The sequence below is a fragment of the Gossypium raimondii genome, chromosome 3 (genome assembly GCF_025698545.1).
Source record: "Gossypium raimondii isolate GPD5lz chromosome 3, ASM2569854v1, whole genome shotgun sequence".
In the NCBI taxonomy this organism is placed as follows: Eukaryota; Viridiplantae; Streptophyta; class Magnoliopsida; order Malvales; family Malvaceae; genus Gossypium; species Gossypium raimondii.
The window spans coordinates 31,411,019-31,428,855 of NC_068567.1; the positions used below are offsets into that span (position 1 = coordinate 31,411,019).

Below are 17,837 nucleotides of genomic sequence, written 5' to 3' on the forward strand. Positions count from 1 at the left end.
TAGCAAATCGAGAAATTTGGTTTCTTTGATACTATCATGCATATTGACTTTTGAATTTGTAACTGCTTCATATGCCTCCTCACAAACGACCCGTGTCTCGGTGAATCGAGGAACGCGATGTTCCCAATGAACCAATGAGATGAATTGTCTCCACTAACGCTGTTACTCGAGCCGGTAATTTCGTGGATAAACCACTAATTCCTGAACGTGGCTTCGATTTTTTCACGCAAAATTTTCACGATCCTATAATTATAAGGATCAATCGTTTACGATAGAACACGTTTTGCCGGCATCCCCAGAAATTGGCTGTTATATCAATTGTTCAAAAATTCTATGCGAATTTCCTAGAAGCACGAAACAGTAAAATCTTTGTGAGAGGCGTATATGTAGACGCCTCACTTGTCGTAGTCGAGGGTTTCATAAGACACCTCACTATAGTCCAACTTTTTATGAAAATTTACAAGATAGTGAGGTGGACTACAATGAAATTATAAATTTTCTAACGGAAGGTAGAGGTACTTAGGTTAAGAAGACCATGACTAACGAACCTTTACGATTTCAGCAGTTGATTATGACTTTGGAAGCAAAAATGTAGATTTATTTCATTAGCGAAAATTTTTTCCCTACTCAGCATGCACAGAAGTTACCCGTGATCGTGCTTTTTGATTGTATTCTATTTTGTAGGGACGAAAGATAAACGTGGGGGCCCAAATTTTTCACAACATACGACAATGTGCTGAAGGGCACACACACGAGGGATCATATACTCGCATTTGATTACAAAAATGTGTGGGCAAGCTAGTGCGACGATTGATCTCGAGGAATCGACTTACCCAAAAAAGGGCATTTTATATGATGTCATCTATGAGTGGTTCTATAATCAACGTGTTGATCAGGTACAACAAAGAAATGAGGAGGTGGCACGGATGAGCTAGACGACGGCATCTTCGCTGATTTATAAGGAAGTTTACTTTAATTTCTTTTTTTATTTTTGTTATTTCAATTTTTCTTAAAAAATTCAAAAAAAATATTATTATATTTTATGTGTTTTCTTTTTCTATGTAGGAACTCCACAAGTTATGAGGCACTACATATTCGAGCCGAAACAACAAGGAATAGTCAGTCCCACCATTTGGGATGGACTTTTAAAGCTAATTGGGTAACCTCTTTCCTTTACATTTTTATTGCTCATTAGAGACAACGTGTCGAATAAAGTGTGGGGGTGACATAGGAAAATTTTTAAAATTTTAACTTTTATTTTATTTTGATTTTTTCAGAGTCGTTTTAAAATTTTTATTTCGTGTGTTATGTGTGTGCTTGAACTTGTAGAAATTCAAGTGATTGATTAGGAGCATATACATAGGTTGTTTGTTTAGATTGTAAATTTAACTTGAAATTAAATAATTTAGGTTGTTTATATTTAGACTAATTAGTTCAGGTTTATTAAACGTAAATAGGAAAAAAGATTAAATATAGTAAGTGATAAAGGTTAATACGAATAGGTAATTATATTTGTAGAAATATAGGATGTTCAATTAAAAAGAAAATACTCGGTAAAATCTATGGTTATTGAAATGATGCAAGATGACTAGTATAACTCTTATAAAAGTGCCCAATAAAATTCTCAATCATATTGACACATATAAAAAAAGAATAGAAAAATTAAAAAGAAAAGAAAAAAATCATAAGGGATTATCGGAAATATTACTAGTAGCATTAGGGTTCAAAGCATGGATAAAAATAAACCGAGTAGGAAAAATATTTGAACTAAATATACCCTGCAAAAATAATTATTATATTCATATATACATTTTGATGGAGACATATTTAATTTTCTTTAACTTGTTTACTTTGTAATTTATTGAACTAATCTGTTTAGTTGCAAATAACTTTGAATTGTTTAAATTTCTAGCTAAAGTTATATATTTAGGAAAATCTTCCTAGTGTCGATGCTCCAATCTAATCTCGTGTATCAAGCTAGCTCAAGTACACTGTTTAGCTATAGATTTTATTCATTTTCTTTTGCTTGCTTGAGGATAAGTAACGACTTAAGTGTGAGGGAGTTTGATCTGCCATAATTCATTGTGGAAAATTAAGGTCTTTCTGGCACTTAACGGCCTTGTTTTCTAGTGCTTTTATATGTTTTTATTTAATTTTCACTTTCAGTTTTTATTTTCTTAGGTTTAATTTCGGTAAAATAATCGTTTTTACACAATTTTTAGTGTTTTGATGACCCGTAAGGCCAACTAGGGTATCGGGTATGACTAATGGGTTATTTGAGTGTGTAGGGCATCAATTTAGGCTTAAGTATGCAAGGAATGACGATCGTGTCGCGACATCAACATTCGGTGTCGCGACACTGAACTTCGAAGCATCAAAGGCTGAAAACAGGGTTGACGTCGTGACGTGGGGATCTTGGCATTGCGACGTCATCGTGACAAATTGCTGACGTCAGCAGCTGCACGAAAAAAATTTTAAAAGCTGCAAATTGTTTATTAAATTAGAGGTATTTTAGGAATAAATTACCTTAATGTTGTCGTAGGTTTTGCCTATATATACACCCTTATAACCTCATTAGAGGGTATTGTTGGTTGGTTGTTGATAGCTAGACAATTAAATAGTTTTATTTTATTTTTCTTTGTAATTTATTTATGTTCGCTTAGTCAAAATTCTTCTTGTTCCGATGTGAAGACGACTGCGAGTGCGGATTGCTTCGGTACTGGACCTCAATTGATTATCAATGAAAAATTTTATTATTTTGTTTATATTTCGTTTCTTTGGCCAAGTAATGTTTGTATGAATATCATAATAAATTTTGTGTTTATTTTATATCTGACATGTTTCGGTTATAAATTTAATTTATTAATTAAGTAATTATTTGTCTAAATTTGAGTGTTTATTCAATAGTACTTAGTATATTAGGAAGTGACGCCCCTAATAGAATATTTAGATAGGTGAGACTGAGAGGGTATCTTGTTGAGCATATTTGTGCCAAGTGGTGAGATGGAGAAGGTATGCGTATGCTTAGGAAGAGACCGAGAGGGTATGCTTAGCTAAGGGTGGTAAATAACTCAATCGAGGGTAATTACCGACTTAATTGATAATTAGTGATTTAATCGAAAATAGATCAAGAACTCACATCATCGATACTAGTAATAGGAAATTCTATTAGTTACCTTAGACTAATTAATTTCATTAGGTTATTTTAGATTAATTAATTCAATTAGGTTAATTTTAGTTTAAGTAATTTAATTAGTTTAACTAATATTTTAATTTCTTTCATACTACTAATTTGGGACTCAATTAGATTAGTAATTCTTTTCGTAATTAATTTAATAATAAATTTTTCAAATCTGTAATTCCTTGGGTATAATCATTGGAATACTTACCAATATTATGTTGTAACACAAATCTATATTACAAATTGACCTGTTCGCTTGCAGATACTGCATTTAATTTATATATATTTATTTGCATGATTTTAACTCTAAACATCCACACATTTGGAGGCGATCACCCACCAGCCGCTATTTTACCCCTTTTTAACCTAAAATAACACTTTTATTTAAATTAAAACACTTCTAAAAACTAATCCTAAACCCTCTCAAACTCCAAACCCCCTCTTAGAAACCTTTTAACCATAAAACCCTTATTCACGCCTCATATTTCTCTACTTTTGCTGTAATTTTTTCCTTTTTTTTTTCTTTTTCTCTTCTCTTGTGTGGGTATAAGGCGCCACATAAACGAGGAATTTGCAACAAACGAATACAAGGAACAACGAACATTCAACAAGGTTAAGGGTTCCTTTTTGATTTCCACTGTTACATTGCATTGCTTGTTTTTGAAATATATTGCTTGATAATTAGTTACTCTAGTTGAACGCATCAGAAAAATACCTCCTAGAAAAGCTAGAAGAATTAATGAACAAGAAGCACCGGTGGACATAAATCCCTCTAATTTCCCGATCCCGAACGTCGAATTTTTTTTTTTCTAGCACTACAAAGGAAGACATTCATATAAGAGAAGTGTTTCAAACCATTGATGATCTTGTGTAAAGAGAATTGGACATTGGTCCGATATCATAGGTGAGAACGCTTTGGCGTAACCCCAAAAGAACCCGTTGTTGTCCTTGTAGTATAGAAATTTTATGCATCATTTAGGGACCAGAAATCTAGGAGGCCCTATGATGCCATTTGGGAAACTATAACAGTTAGGGGTAAAGAGGTGCGGTCACCCCTAGAAAAACTTGTGAATTTTACAATGCACCATATTTTGAGTATGATTTTATTGATAATACTAATTTGACATACATAGATATGGATAACATTGTAAATTATTTAACTGAAGGTAGGGGTGAATAGAAGCACCAACCAGGTACCGATATTCCAACTTCTTTTAATCAAACTATTATGTTTCCAATTGTAAAAATGTGGATGCAATTTTTATGTATTCAGGTTTCGCCTGCCCTATGTTTGATACAAGAACATTGACAAAAATAAAACATCCCATTAAACCTAAGAAAACAAAATCTTCTATCGCAAGTAAGACTAAACTTTTATATATTAAAAGAAAGGCCAAGTTACTCAAACTCGAGCGTCAACGTCGGATACAAGCACATATCTTACATGGATATGTGTAAAATTTTCCCAAGGTATTCTGTATTTTTGGGAGGACCTTGAAGGGCCATATTCCCGAACCCATATCAAAATATTTGTTGAACACGTATTGCAAGAAAAGTACTGAGCCGGAATAACATAGACGAAGAAAAAAAAAACTAAAAAAAAAACTGAATTACCATCTCTAAATGCATCTATTGCTTCATTTGCCACAATATTCAACTTAATCCCAAGCAGATTTTAGTGTTCTTCACATGGCATTGGTTCTTTTCTTCATCTTCAAATACTGAACTTCTCAACCTGACTATTATGTCCAACATTATCATCCACCTTTGATAACTCGGCCGCTTCCTCGGCTGAAATATCTGCATCAACATCACCCACTACACCAGCAAATTGAGATTCTTCGATATCTAAACCCTTATCTGCAGTTTTATCATCTTCAAAATCACTTCCATCAGAGCTGCTATCGTTTTCCGGGGTTTGAGGGGACTCACCACCTTCAGTTTCATCAAGCTTCATATCTGCTTCAGCCATTCCGACATCCATCCCGGGAAGTTGTTGCGGTAGGGGGAGTGCATTGCCTAAAACTTGGCCGGTCCTTAATTTTTCCCTATAATCCTCCATCTCAACTCGATATCGTTCTTTATCTTCGAGAGCTTTTTCCTGATAAACCTGAATGTAGGATAAAAGACCATGCAAACAATACGAGTTAAGAAACAGATCGTAAAAGAGAGAACAGTGGTATTATGGAATATAACATAGCTCTTACAGATTTTTCAGATTCGGTTAACTTGTTCCATTGTTCACCAATCATTCTACTGATTTCTCGGTCTTGCCCAGGGTGAAGTGGTTTCAATCTAGCATGTTGCTCAGCAAAAAAGAAATTATATCCACTCCTGTTTGGTTTTGGATGAGCAGGATCCCTCCGTTTTATCTCGGATTTTTTCCGGCGTCTTCTGCGTTGGACACCTGATGTAGCATGTGGAGTCACACTCTGGCTGGAAAATGCACCATAGCAGTGTGGCGCTTCGGGTGCTGCATCATCTGAAGCCTGATAAAGGACACCTTTTAGCTTCTCTGAGCCAATAGTGACTGTGACAAGATAGCCACTCTCAAATTTACCGTCAATGACACCAATCACCGGAGAGCCTGCAGTTGTTGATTGCCTTGCTGCTGTAATAAGCTAAACACATTATCATAATGGACAAAATCATGACACTGTACAAGGATAGAGAATTACAATGGCATTATGTGAAAAATAGACAAATAACAGCAAATATTATGAGTTGGAAGTATGAATTTTATATAATTGCTGAAAAACATATTTGTTACTTGAATCTATGTTGCTCCGACTCATTACTTTTTCTTAAAATACCTGTGCCTAGCACTCATACAGACATGAGTATGGGGATATCATCTTCCAAGGTCCCACCAAATACATGAAAAAATGGAAAATGAAAAATAGAACATAACCGTGTCAAACACATACCCTATCAAACACACACCTAGATTCAAGAACAGAAACTTGAATAACACCAAATACATGAGAAGAAACTTTGAACATAACCGTGTCAAACACATGCCTTATCCGACACTCACTCATCCAAATAATATATAAACTCATATAAGTTTTAAAATAGCCAAAATCTACGAACAGAACACCAAATTATCTACAATATATTCACCATATAGCTGCTGCAAAGTAACCAATGACAACCTTTCCAGTCAATGGCCTAAAAAAACATTGAACAATTTAAGAAAATTCATTTCCGATATATTTGATCAATGAAAGAACAGTTGAGAATGCTTGCACAGATCGTTTATGGAACAGAAGAGAAGAGAGAGCGAGGAAAGGGAAATGATCACCAGCATTACGGAGAGAAATAATATGGTATCATTCAAAATGGAAAACTTAAGGCACCTGCAGGTGAATCGGCAATATTTACTCTTGGTTGCTGGACGGCGGCTGCATGAACATCAATGGCTGGCCGTATGGCTCCTTGAGTATGAATCTGTGTAATGGATTGGCTCCTGAAGGGATCTGCATAAAGCAGATCATCATATAATATTAAGAGCAGTACACTGACATCTATTTGAGAAGAGTTGAGTTCTCAATTTGCATACCAGAAGAAACAGGAACCCAACCACGGGCTTTAAAGAAGTAGATTTGTTCATAGTGATGAAGCAGGGAAAGATAGTATTTCCGAAGCACAAAAGATGCATTTGTAGCAGTTGACGGGAAGTTGAAAATCGCAGTCACTTCCTTCCATCTTCGCTCTTTTATAATCTGCAAGCTCAGGATTTGATACATGATTAATGGCATTACATTTTATAGATCTTGGAGTCTAGAGTTAGCAAATGATTTCAAAATATGACTGCGACCAATGTGAAATCCAAACAAAGTCTATCAAGCATAAATTCAACTCTTATTAGTAGTCTCTAAGTCGTATTCTTAATAATTTTCAAAGAAGATGGCACCAGTCAGACTAGTCAAAAACAGTGTTGTCAAAGCGTGCACCTAGTTGTGCCTGTGCCTTAGTGTTATACAATAAGAGTGCTTCAGACCCATTCAAGTGAGACTCATTAGATCAGGCGCATGCCTGATGTGCCTAGACGTAGTTTTTCCAAAGGCAATAGGCATAAAAAAAGCCCGCCTGATTGTTGAAGTTCTCATTAACTTTTTTTTCACCTTTTTTCATTTTATATGCCTTTACTAGTAAGAAAGGGATAATAACAAACTCTATACTTCTCAATATTTGAGCATTCAACAACAAACATTAACCATAAGGATTTCATGCATATTGATTATTGACCAATAAAAGAAATGCAGGTTTTGTAGATAAACTAGACCAGACTTTAGAGTTTACTATATATCTTAAGCTTTATATGCATATATATACACACAAAAAACTCTTATACATACATATATTGCGTTTTACTTCAGTCAGGCAAGCACATTTTTTCGTCTCAAGCCTGAGGCAATGTGAGGGTTCTAGCATTTAAAGTGCACCTAGCACCCTTGACACACTGGTCAAAAGAGTCTCTCGTGTATGAACTGGATTTGGCATAACATACGTGGCCACATTGAACACGTATGGAATTTGTTAACCGTTTGAGGATCTCAACAACATTAGAGGAGGAGGAAAGAAACTCAGAACAATTAGGTGTATATCACCTTACCTTCTCGATGCCACCACGAGATGTTACCTCGACAAAAAGTTTGTGCAAATCCAACTCCTTTCCTCCAATGATGGGTATCCTATATTGGATTAGAGTCAGAAGAAATTATTAAAATTTAGATTGAGAAGTACGATTAAGAACGTACAGTCGAAAATATATAATTCTACGGACAATGTATCAACAAAACAAGCATAAGGGGAACTATGCTCATGCCGGCATCAAATCACAAAGACAGAGACACCTAGCTTAAAACTACCAATATCTAAAAATAAAGGCCGTTTTCGAGAAGAGCCAAAAGGTATTTCAGTTTCCATTCCCACAACTGTTAAAAAGAAAAAAAATCATTCTAGCTTAAAACTACCAATAAGCATACTCAACTTGGTATGCATTCAGTCAGAAAATAAAGAACTATACATGTGCAGATGGAGGTCTTTTTCTCTCCACTTCTATAATCAATTCCAATGAACACTTTGGAAAACCTGAAAAGAAAACCGAACCCGAGTCTGAAGAGGGAGGAAAAATAAGTGTCCAGCAATAATTTTCCCCAATATTAACAAGAATAGTAGAAACTTAAATTGTAATTCAAAGAATGTGCGCTGTTCTCTACGGCCAAAACAAAAAAATGTGCCACTAGACCTTTCCATAGTTTTTGAACGATCAGATAAGAGCAAAATACAACTAAAATCATGGTTCTATCATAAGTTAAGGTTCTAAAGAAACTGCCAAGAAAGGACGACTTGATATCAAATCTCAGATATTAATGTACTAAAAATAAACCATTTTTATACTGCTCAAGTGACTATTCCTCAGCAATAACACAAGACCTTAGCAAGCATCATCAGTTAAGGAACATGTCACCTATGTTGCTCCAACTCTTCATTATTTTAATATACCCATATCTGGAACTCGTGTCTAACACATTTTCAGACATAGGCATGGGAACATGGCCCTCCAAATACACAGAAAAACTTAGAAAAATTAAGCATACCCATATCTCACAGTAACACCCAAGTCCAAGTTACATAGCATGCCACATTTTCTTCCAATGTAGGCTAGACAATCTCTAACCAGAAGCATAGAACACAGTTTTTAATAACAAAAGAGAGTAAATAAGTTATCCTGCAATTATAAACCAAAGACGTAATGCTGTAAAACATTTGCTGGTCTATAATCCTACACCAACATAGTAACTTATTCATGAATGATAAAGAAGGATCATAAAGTGTGTGTGTGTGTGTATATAATGCTGTACATAACAGAAATAAATGTAACTGGAAATCTAGTTAGTAGAATCGGATGTAAGCATTAGATATGCAAGTAGACATATATGGAAATTTAAATGCTATTGCATACTATATGCAGACTTAGGAAACAAAAAGCATCAAGAGACAGGATGTAACACTTTTCCGGTCATGTTGCATTTTCCAGTTACAAACATAATGAATGCTATAATGGTTACTTGGGGTGAATACAGGAAGATTAGTACCGTAAAAAATTTGCTGATGTCTAATCTTACACCACCAACATAGTAACTTATTCATGAACAATAAAATAAACAAGATCAAAGTGTATATGTATACATATAGTGATGTACATAACAGGAAATAAATTATATGTAATCTAGATAGAGCATTGGATATCAGATATACTTGTTGACATATAGGGGCATATAAATGCTATTTCATACTTTCAAGTAAACTTAGGAAGCAAAGCCATCAAGAGACAGAATATTATCACAGTTTTGGTCACATTGCATTTATCAGTAAAAAAACCTGACAGGGGAAAGCAACGAAACCACAAAATAGCAGCCTAACATTGATGCTATTGAAATGAAGAAACTTACATGAACTTAGTTCCCATAGTAGCATGGAGCTTCTCCAAAGTAGAGAGAAAAAGCTTTGGACAAGCTGCAACATCTTCATATCTTGCAAGAGGTGGAGGATATGGATTGTAATTAGATGATGGTTCTTTCATAGGTACTACAGTCTGCTTTGCAAAAGAAGTTGATGCCATTGCTAATTCTTTCTCAATATTCCAACCTTGACCAGTCCTTCACTGCTCACCCACCAAGAAATCAACCATTAACTGTCTCTTTTTCCAGCTCTATAGACTTATAATGAAAGTGAAAAAGAGTAGTAAACAAAATAAAAAAGAGCTGAAAATATACAGAAACACTGTACATTTGAATTAAAAAGCATGCTTATAAGCAAGAAATGAAGTCAAAGAAGACAATCCAAAAAGAGAAAATATAGAAATTAAGGCATACCAATGTCAAGAAAAAAAAAACTCATTAAATAGAATATAAAAATGAATATTTGTTTAAAAAAAATGAGACCATAACCTGCAGGTAACAGCAGATGAGAATATGAACAACCTCAGTTGATATAATAACTCCCCAGTAACAAAGGAGAGGTACAAAATTCAACAAAATCAAGCTGTACAGAATATCTATAACAGCCATAAATTAGGATTTGAATGAAACAGCACAGCAAAAGAATCACCAAAAGTTCCAAACTTTTCTCTTATATACTCTTATGTCTAAACTCTACAGTCTAGAAAAAGGGGACACCCTTTTAGACTACCACATCAATAAATACCCAAAAAGGAAAAAATATTTCTCATTTCTTATCAGAACGCAGAGTTTTCATGCCTCCTGACATTCTAAAGATACATTGATATCGATTGGGTACTTTACAAATGGAGATATATATATGTCATACACACATATATATTTATATGCATTCTTATATTCATTTAACAATGTCAACTTTTTTTGCCTGTCTCTTTCATCTGACACTGTTTCAGATCAAACTTTTACAAGATACATGGATTATGGATTCTTATAAAACTGTAGTGCCCTTCAATGGCATCCATCTTAGAACAAAATTAATCAGAAAGAATGAGGTATAACTCCAAAAGAGACAAAATCTTACCAGTGCTTAAACAACCCATTAAAGCATTAACCTTGAATTTCCAAGAAATCAAAGAAAAAAATTACTTTTTTCCAACTATTAAAAATGCAAAGCACTGTTTCATGACTATATTTTGTTTATTTTATTTTTCTTTTTTAATGATGTTTGTTTATGTATTTATATTCTTTATTTTATTAATAGTTAATGTTTCCAAATAAAATTAATTAAATAAAGCATAAAGAATAGAGAAATCCCAGATGAAGAAATAAAACGATAAGCAAAATAATTAAAAAAACTTACCTTAGAAATGAGAGAGAAAGAATGGGAAAAATGAAATGAAATTAAAGAAGAAGTTTAAAACTATAACCCTTGATTATAACCCAAAAATAAGGGTAATTATATGTTCAAAAAAAAGGTAATTAATAGTATTTATTGTTTCCTTTTTTTTTCTAAATTATTTTTTAAAGGTTAATACGTAAATTTTGAAATTATAAATATTTTTATTATAATTTTCTTTCATTTTTGATTCGTGGTGATAATCGTGAGAGAAAATTAAATTAACCCACATGTCAAAAGACAAAATACACCCTTATTTTGCCCCCACGTGAGCTATAATCTGGAGGGTAGTTTTGGTATTTAGCTTACGGAGAAAACTAAAAAGTGCATATTAAATACTTATTGAATAAGAATTCCTTCCTTCAAAAAATTAAAAGAATAAGGAGCATAAATCTTATCATTCATAAGCTAAGGGCAGGGAACTAAGCTCCTTGCTTCAATAGTATAATTGTATTTTTAGTGTTTCTTTAATATAAATAATTTAATCTAATCGCGTTTAGTCTCTTTTAAATAGAAAAACTATAAATTTTAGTCACCATTCAAAAGTTAAAATTTTAATTTAAGCTTTTAATATAATATATTATATCAACACATGACAATTCTATTCTCTCTCTATACATCATCATTTTTATTTTTAAATTAATAGAAGATAATTTAAAATTATAATCTACCATTAAAGAGATTATGGCTACGCTTGTTTCACTAAAATGATTTCTAAAAATGATTTATTTTTTAGAAAAGTTAATATTCTTGATGTTTGGATGAATCTGTGTAAAATATTTTCTATTGTTTGATGATTTCCTGAAAATATTTCATAAAAGTTGTTTTTAATGAAACAAACATACATTTGAGATTTATAATAAGTAGTGAATTGATAACAAAGTGATATTAATGTGAAATTATAGTAAATAATGAATCTTCATGATGTTAAGGATTAAATTGTAAACTTTATAAAATTTATTGTACAGCCCATTTTGCCTGGTCGAGTACCCAAATTTACCCAAAAGCCCAAACACCCACCTAAACTAACCCTAACCTAGACCCAAAATCTGAGCCCAACTAAAATTAGCCCAACCAATAGTAATCTAAGGTTTCAGTTTTCTGAAACCCTAGCTTACTGCCTTCAGACACCCTGCCATCGCCGCACCTAACCCTTGACCTTCCACCACCGTCGCGCCACCTACTCTGCCACTTATTCTGCCACCGCTCGTCCATCACCCTGCAAAATAAACAAACACACAAAGAGCAGCAAAAATAATAGCAAAAAATAGAAATAAATAGGCTATAAAAGCCAACACTACCTTTGTATATTTTTTTAACAACCAGTGAAAGAAAAGCAGATCAAAAATTAAAAAAAAGGTTGATTCCAGTTCTTTTTCTGTTCTTGCGTTTTTTATTTTCTTTATTTTTCTTTTTATTTTATTTTATTTTTGTTCGTTTCACTACTCTTTTTAACAAAAACAAAACGAAAAAGGGAAAGAAAGATACTTGTTCGCTTCGAAGACCGGCGTCGGAGCCCATCTTCGCCGTCGTCGGAGTCGAACACAGAAAAAGGCCCTTTCTTTCTCTCGGTCCCGCGGTTGAGAAGGCCAAGCCTTCGAATACACCGAAAGGAGGGCTAAAAAGCCCATTTCGCGCAACTCCGACCAATGGCCGTGGAGGTGGCGCGGCGGAGGACAGAATCCAAGGCCGGAAGTCGTGAGGGAGAGAGAGAAAAGGAGGGAATTCAGTTTTTTTTAAGAAAAAAAAGCAGAAAATGAAGTAAAAAAAAACTTTGATTTTTAATAGCTTTTCAAAACGGCGCCGTTTTGCGCCATAGCCCCAGGCGTTGAAACGACGCCGTTTCACCCTGACCCGCGCAGTGACCCGACATTGAGGGGAGGATCCGCGTGTTTTCTTTAAAAGGGATATTTGCGCGCGCAGTCCCTCCGCTTTTGCAATGCGTTGCAATTGGCCCCTTTTTCCTTCTTTTCTTTATTTTTAATTTAGCCGTATAATTTTATCGTTGTTTCATTTTAGTTCCGTGTAAAGTGCTGCGTTTTGGAGGGCGGGGATATTTTCCTCTTTAGTCCCTCCTTGTTATTCGCGCACTCAATTCGGTCCTCCTCTGTTAATTTATTTACAAATTTGCCCCCCGAATTTTGTTTTAAAATTCAATTTAGCTCTTTTTTTATATTTTGGTTATTTTATTATTAAAATTAATAAATTTGATATTATTACTGTTATTATTAATTATTATTGCTGTTATTTGTTCATTTATACCTTTAAAATTTCAATTTTTATCACATATATATATGTTCATGCTTACATTTTTATATACATATATACATACATATTTTTATTGTATGTGTACGCATATAATTTTTCAAGTTTATTTATATATATATACCTACCTAGATATATATTATTTATGCTTTATACTTTATATATGTATACACATACTTTTACTTTTGTGAACACATACACATATTCATATATTTTTATATTTTCATATAATTTATATAGATACCTACATATTTTTAGATATATACATACCTATGTCTTTTACGCTTTATAATTTATATATACATAAATATGTATATTCGTTTATATATATATACATGTATATAAACTCACGCATTTTATAATTTATAATTTAAATATACTAATGTACATACGTAAATATTTTATCTCTTATTATTCGTATTGTTATTTTCGTTCTATTTGATATTTATTTATTTATTTATTCATGTGTTCATTATTATTTTTAGGAAACGCTTTAGTTTTTTTATTATTATTTCATATATACTTGACTTTTTATTTTATGTATTTTATTTCTTTTTTTGATTATTGCTTATATTAGTTGTGCATGTATCATCATTATCATTTTATTATACATGTTAATATTGCCTTTATTCCTACCATTTTATGTTAAGTTAATTTTATTTAATATGGTTTTAAAATAAACAAAGTTTCGTATTTTGAAATTCGAGAAGATCGTGCCCTAACTTACGGGGTTTCGATCTTCACGACAAATTCAAATACACGAATCATTTCAAACAAAATTTTTAAATGTTCTCGGGAATTAACAAAAGATCGTGTTCTAACTCACGGGACATGACATTTTTTTAAACTTGAGATAATCAAACTCTTTCAATATAAATATTTTTTTTTTAGCATTCATTCTCGTATCGAGAATTTTAGATATTGTGTCCTAACTTACGGGATGTGATTCTTTTTCTTGAATAACGCAAAAATATGCTTCTCTCCCTAAATTTATACAAGTTTTTTTAAATAACAAGGATCGTGTTTCGAACCTTTTTAAATTTTTTTTAAATTTTCGACATTAAGACTTTAACTAATCAGTTAGATACCAATTTTTGGGCGTTACGAGGGTGCTAACCCTTCCTCGTACGTAACTGACTCCCGAACCTGTTTTTCTGAATTTCGTGGACTAAAATCGTTGTTTTAATAAAATCAAACCGTTTATTAAAAACAACCACTTTTCGAGGTGATCCAATCACATCTCATTAAAAAGTATTGGTGGCGACTCCCGTTTTCGTTTTCATTTTTCAAAACCTAAGTCGACCCCGTTTTCACCAAAAAAATGGTGTCAACATTTATAATTGAAACAAGATAAATGATATGCATGAAAATTTGTTATGTGAAATAAGATATTATAATGAATTATTTAATTAAAGTGCTTATATGGTGAAAAATAAATTACATGACAATAGGGCTAAATTGAAAATTGTACAAAAGTTTAAGTGTGAAACAATTTAATATGTGAATAAAAATTATGATAAAAGTTTAATGAATGTGTTATGAGATGCTGAAATATGTATAAAGTTTTGTAAAAGTGAAATTGTGGAAAAATATGGAATTTTTATGATGACAAGGATTAAATTGTTAAACTTGAGAAAATATGTGGATGGAATAATAAAAGTGAAATACATAAAATTTGATCTTTGAAACAAGATTGAGATAAATTATGTGATTAAAGTGTAACAAAAAATTGATTTAATATGATTAATTAGTGAATATTGATCTTTTACGACAAAAAGGACTAAATTGATAAATTATGAAAGCTTATAAAAAATATTTGATAAGTAAAGAATGTAGTATAGAACATAACATCCTAGTGCTTTGACTCGATGTTCGGGTCAAGTATGGGGGTGTTACTGTGAACAGGGCCTTATCAGTTTAGAAAATGGCTTACAAAAAAAATATTTTACAAGAATAAGGGAATAATTTTATGTTGACTAAAAAACTTTTTATGTTGACAATCTATTTTACATGAAACAAACCTTGAGAAAACTAAAATATTTTCTATAAAAACTTTTAAGTTAAACAAAGGAACCTGTATAAAGATATGTTTTCAAATTTTAAACTGAAAATTGACAAGTTTATAAATTTTAAATAGGAAAAAATAAGAGTTGTGGATTTATGAAAATATGAAAGAAATACGAATGATTTCTGAGAAGTACAGTGAAACCCAAAAGAATTCCAAGTAAAATATTCTCGTCAACAAGCACAACAAGAAAGAAAATGCGATGGTCGAGTTTGTGAGATTGTGAAAGCAAGTGGTGGTTGGGACGCTTCACCATTTGATGGTAGAAACTATCGACGTAGGCAAAAAGAAACTTTACGAGGCCAAAGTGGGTTAAACCTTGGATGAACTTTAAAGAATTGCAGGAGTTTAAACATGCTGGTTGCTCTTCTTTCATCGCAAACGAATTATAATACTTAAATCATGATGAACAATTTAGCTGTTTTCCGAATTCAGGTGTTTGGACTAGAGAAGTACCTATTTATCCTGGCTTATTTTGAAGACGATTTAAGATGAATGCCGACCCTTCACGGTTTCGAATTCTCAACACGACCCGATTAGGAGCCGCTCCAGCAACATTAACTAGGGAACAAAACAAGCTCTCATAGAAAAACTGTGTTGCATCTCATATACATATCTATATCCTTGTGATTTCTATCGGTTTTTTAATCTTAATCGGAGGCGTCTTTTGATAAGAAGGCTTGAGACCCTCTCTATATGTGATCTTCCCTTTTGAGCTTTGTCTTGTTTATATCTTTGTTTGCAATGATTGAAACTTTCAGAAAACATTTCTTTCTTGTACTAGACATTAGACAACCAAGTTAGTTCCCTGTAATTTGTGTTTATATGATGAATGTGAAAAAGGAATGAAAAAAGAGAGTTTATTTTGCACTTTCACGTTACTGTAAATTTTAAATTTTATTTCTTTAACCTATTAAATGAAATTATGTTAATTTCCAAATAATTTATATGATCTACTTAATATAAGATGTATCACGTCCCTAAAATTTCAACATTTAGAAAAACGTTTATATTTAAAAAATCAATCTTAATTACATTTAAAATAATTCCACTTATAAATTTAATAAATAATAACAAAAAATTGTTATAATATAATACATTCAATACAACTTGTTATATAATATCTCACAAACCCAAATCTGATCCTCCCGGGTGATCTGAAATCTAACCCGATCAAGGAAGGGATGTCATCCAGCTTGTCAGTCAGTCACTCCTCGGCTCGCCACCTCCTTGTTTGTACACCCGCAATGATACTTCTCCGAGGAACCCCTCAGAGGTTACATATCAAGTCTAGGGGGGATAACGTGTTCTCATGCATGCACCTAGTTATCCCCTAGCACGTCCCATCAAAGAACTATGCCTTGTAAATACAAGGAGTAATCCCATGAGAGGGGGGGGGGAAGGAACCATCAACACTTGGTGCAGTGAGCGTTGATAGACTTCCGGCGTTCATATTGAAGATAGATCGATATGGCTCACCCAAACGAGAGAACCCCCAACACATCCTTTTCAAACCAGAATGTGAGAGGAGAAGCGAGTAATTGTCCCGATAAACTTGACCTCTTTGTAGATTGGTTAACGAATCAACCCGAAAACTTGAGCAACTCAGATCAGTAGGAAACATAACGTAATTTCAACCTTAATTTTTTTTGTCAAATCGAGAGATTTCCAACCCATCTAACTAGGAGACTCCACAACAGCAGATTGTAAGCCTACAAGAGCAGGTACGTGTTTTAAAGGAGTAGATGGTACAACAAATTATCATATATGAACCACAACTTTATCATCAAGAGCAGCTCAGACGAAATGAGGAGATGATGCGAAAGATGCGATAAGACCATTCTGGTCATCATGATAACAACATGCCCTTGTAGGAGGAGGGCTATGGAGTATATGCAAGGCCATGGCAATAGGAAATGGATACCTTGCACTGAGACATCTAGGCGCTACATCCTAACGTCGATGACATGAATTGGGTCTTTTGTGCTAACAATCCTTTAGCCCCATAAATTGCAGCGGTGGGATTACCTTTGGAGTTTAAAGTGCCAAAATAGGTCTTCGAGGGAAGAAGGAACCCATAATCATATCTGATGCAGTATAATGACTACATGAATGTTCTGGGAGCTTCGGATGCTACGAAGTGCAAGGCTTTCTCCATGAATTTAAAGGGAAGTGTTAATGATTGATATTTTTCTTTGCCATAGGGCTTTATTAGGAGCTTCACACAGCTAGGTCAGTTGTTTCTGGGAAGATTTCGTGCCAGAATAATCATGAGTACTCCAATGGGCTTAATGTTGGTCAAGTAGAAGGAAGGAGAGTCTTTGTAGGAGTATATAAAGCGTTTTCATGTGGTGACCTTGAATACAAAAAACTTGGAAAATCAATGGGTCATTGATTCTTTCATCATGGGGGTGTTGAGTGAGCATGTTCAGTATTCGTTCATAAGTAATAGACTGCAAA

The 17,837-nt window shown here is 33.3% G+C and overlaps 1 protein-coding gene across 3 annotated transcripts; it reads right to left on the minus strand.

Moving 5' to 3' along the window:
* Positions 1-4,530: 4,530 nt before the first annotated feature.
* On the minus strand, positions 4,531-11,071 carry LOC105794055 (high mobility group B protein 15). Of its 3 annotated transcripts, none has more exons than XM_012623041.2 (7): positions 11,012-11,071; positions 9,643-9,854; positions 7,800-7,878; positions 6,744-6,906; positions 6,541-6,660; positions 5,389-5,792; positions 4,531-5,291 (listed from the first exon to the last, which is right to left on the minus strand). In XM_012623041.2, exons 2-7 carry the CDS (start codon positions 9,810-9,812, stop codon positions 4,896-4,898), a joined length of 1,332 nt encoding a protein of 443 aa, XP_012478495.1. In that variant the 5' UTR covers positions 9,813-9,854; positions 11,012-11,071; the 3' UTR covers positions 4,531-4,895. The 3 variants fall into 3 exon arrangements, with proteins under 3 accessions (XP_012478495.1, XP_012478493.1, XP_012478498.1); XM_012623039.2 differs by lacking the exon at positions 11,012-11,071 and adding an exon at positions 10,733-10,846; XM_012623044.2 differs by lacking the exon at positions 11,012-11,071 and having other exon boundaries at positions 5,389-5,789; positions 9,643-10,470.
* Positions 11,072-17,837: the final 6,766 nt, after the last annotated feature.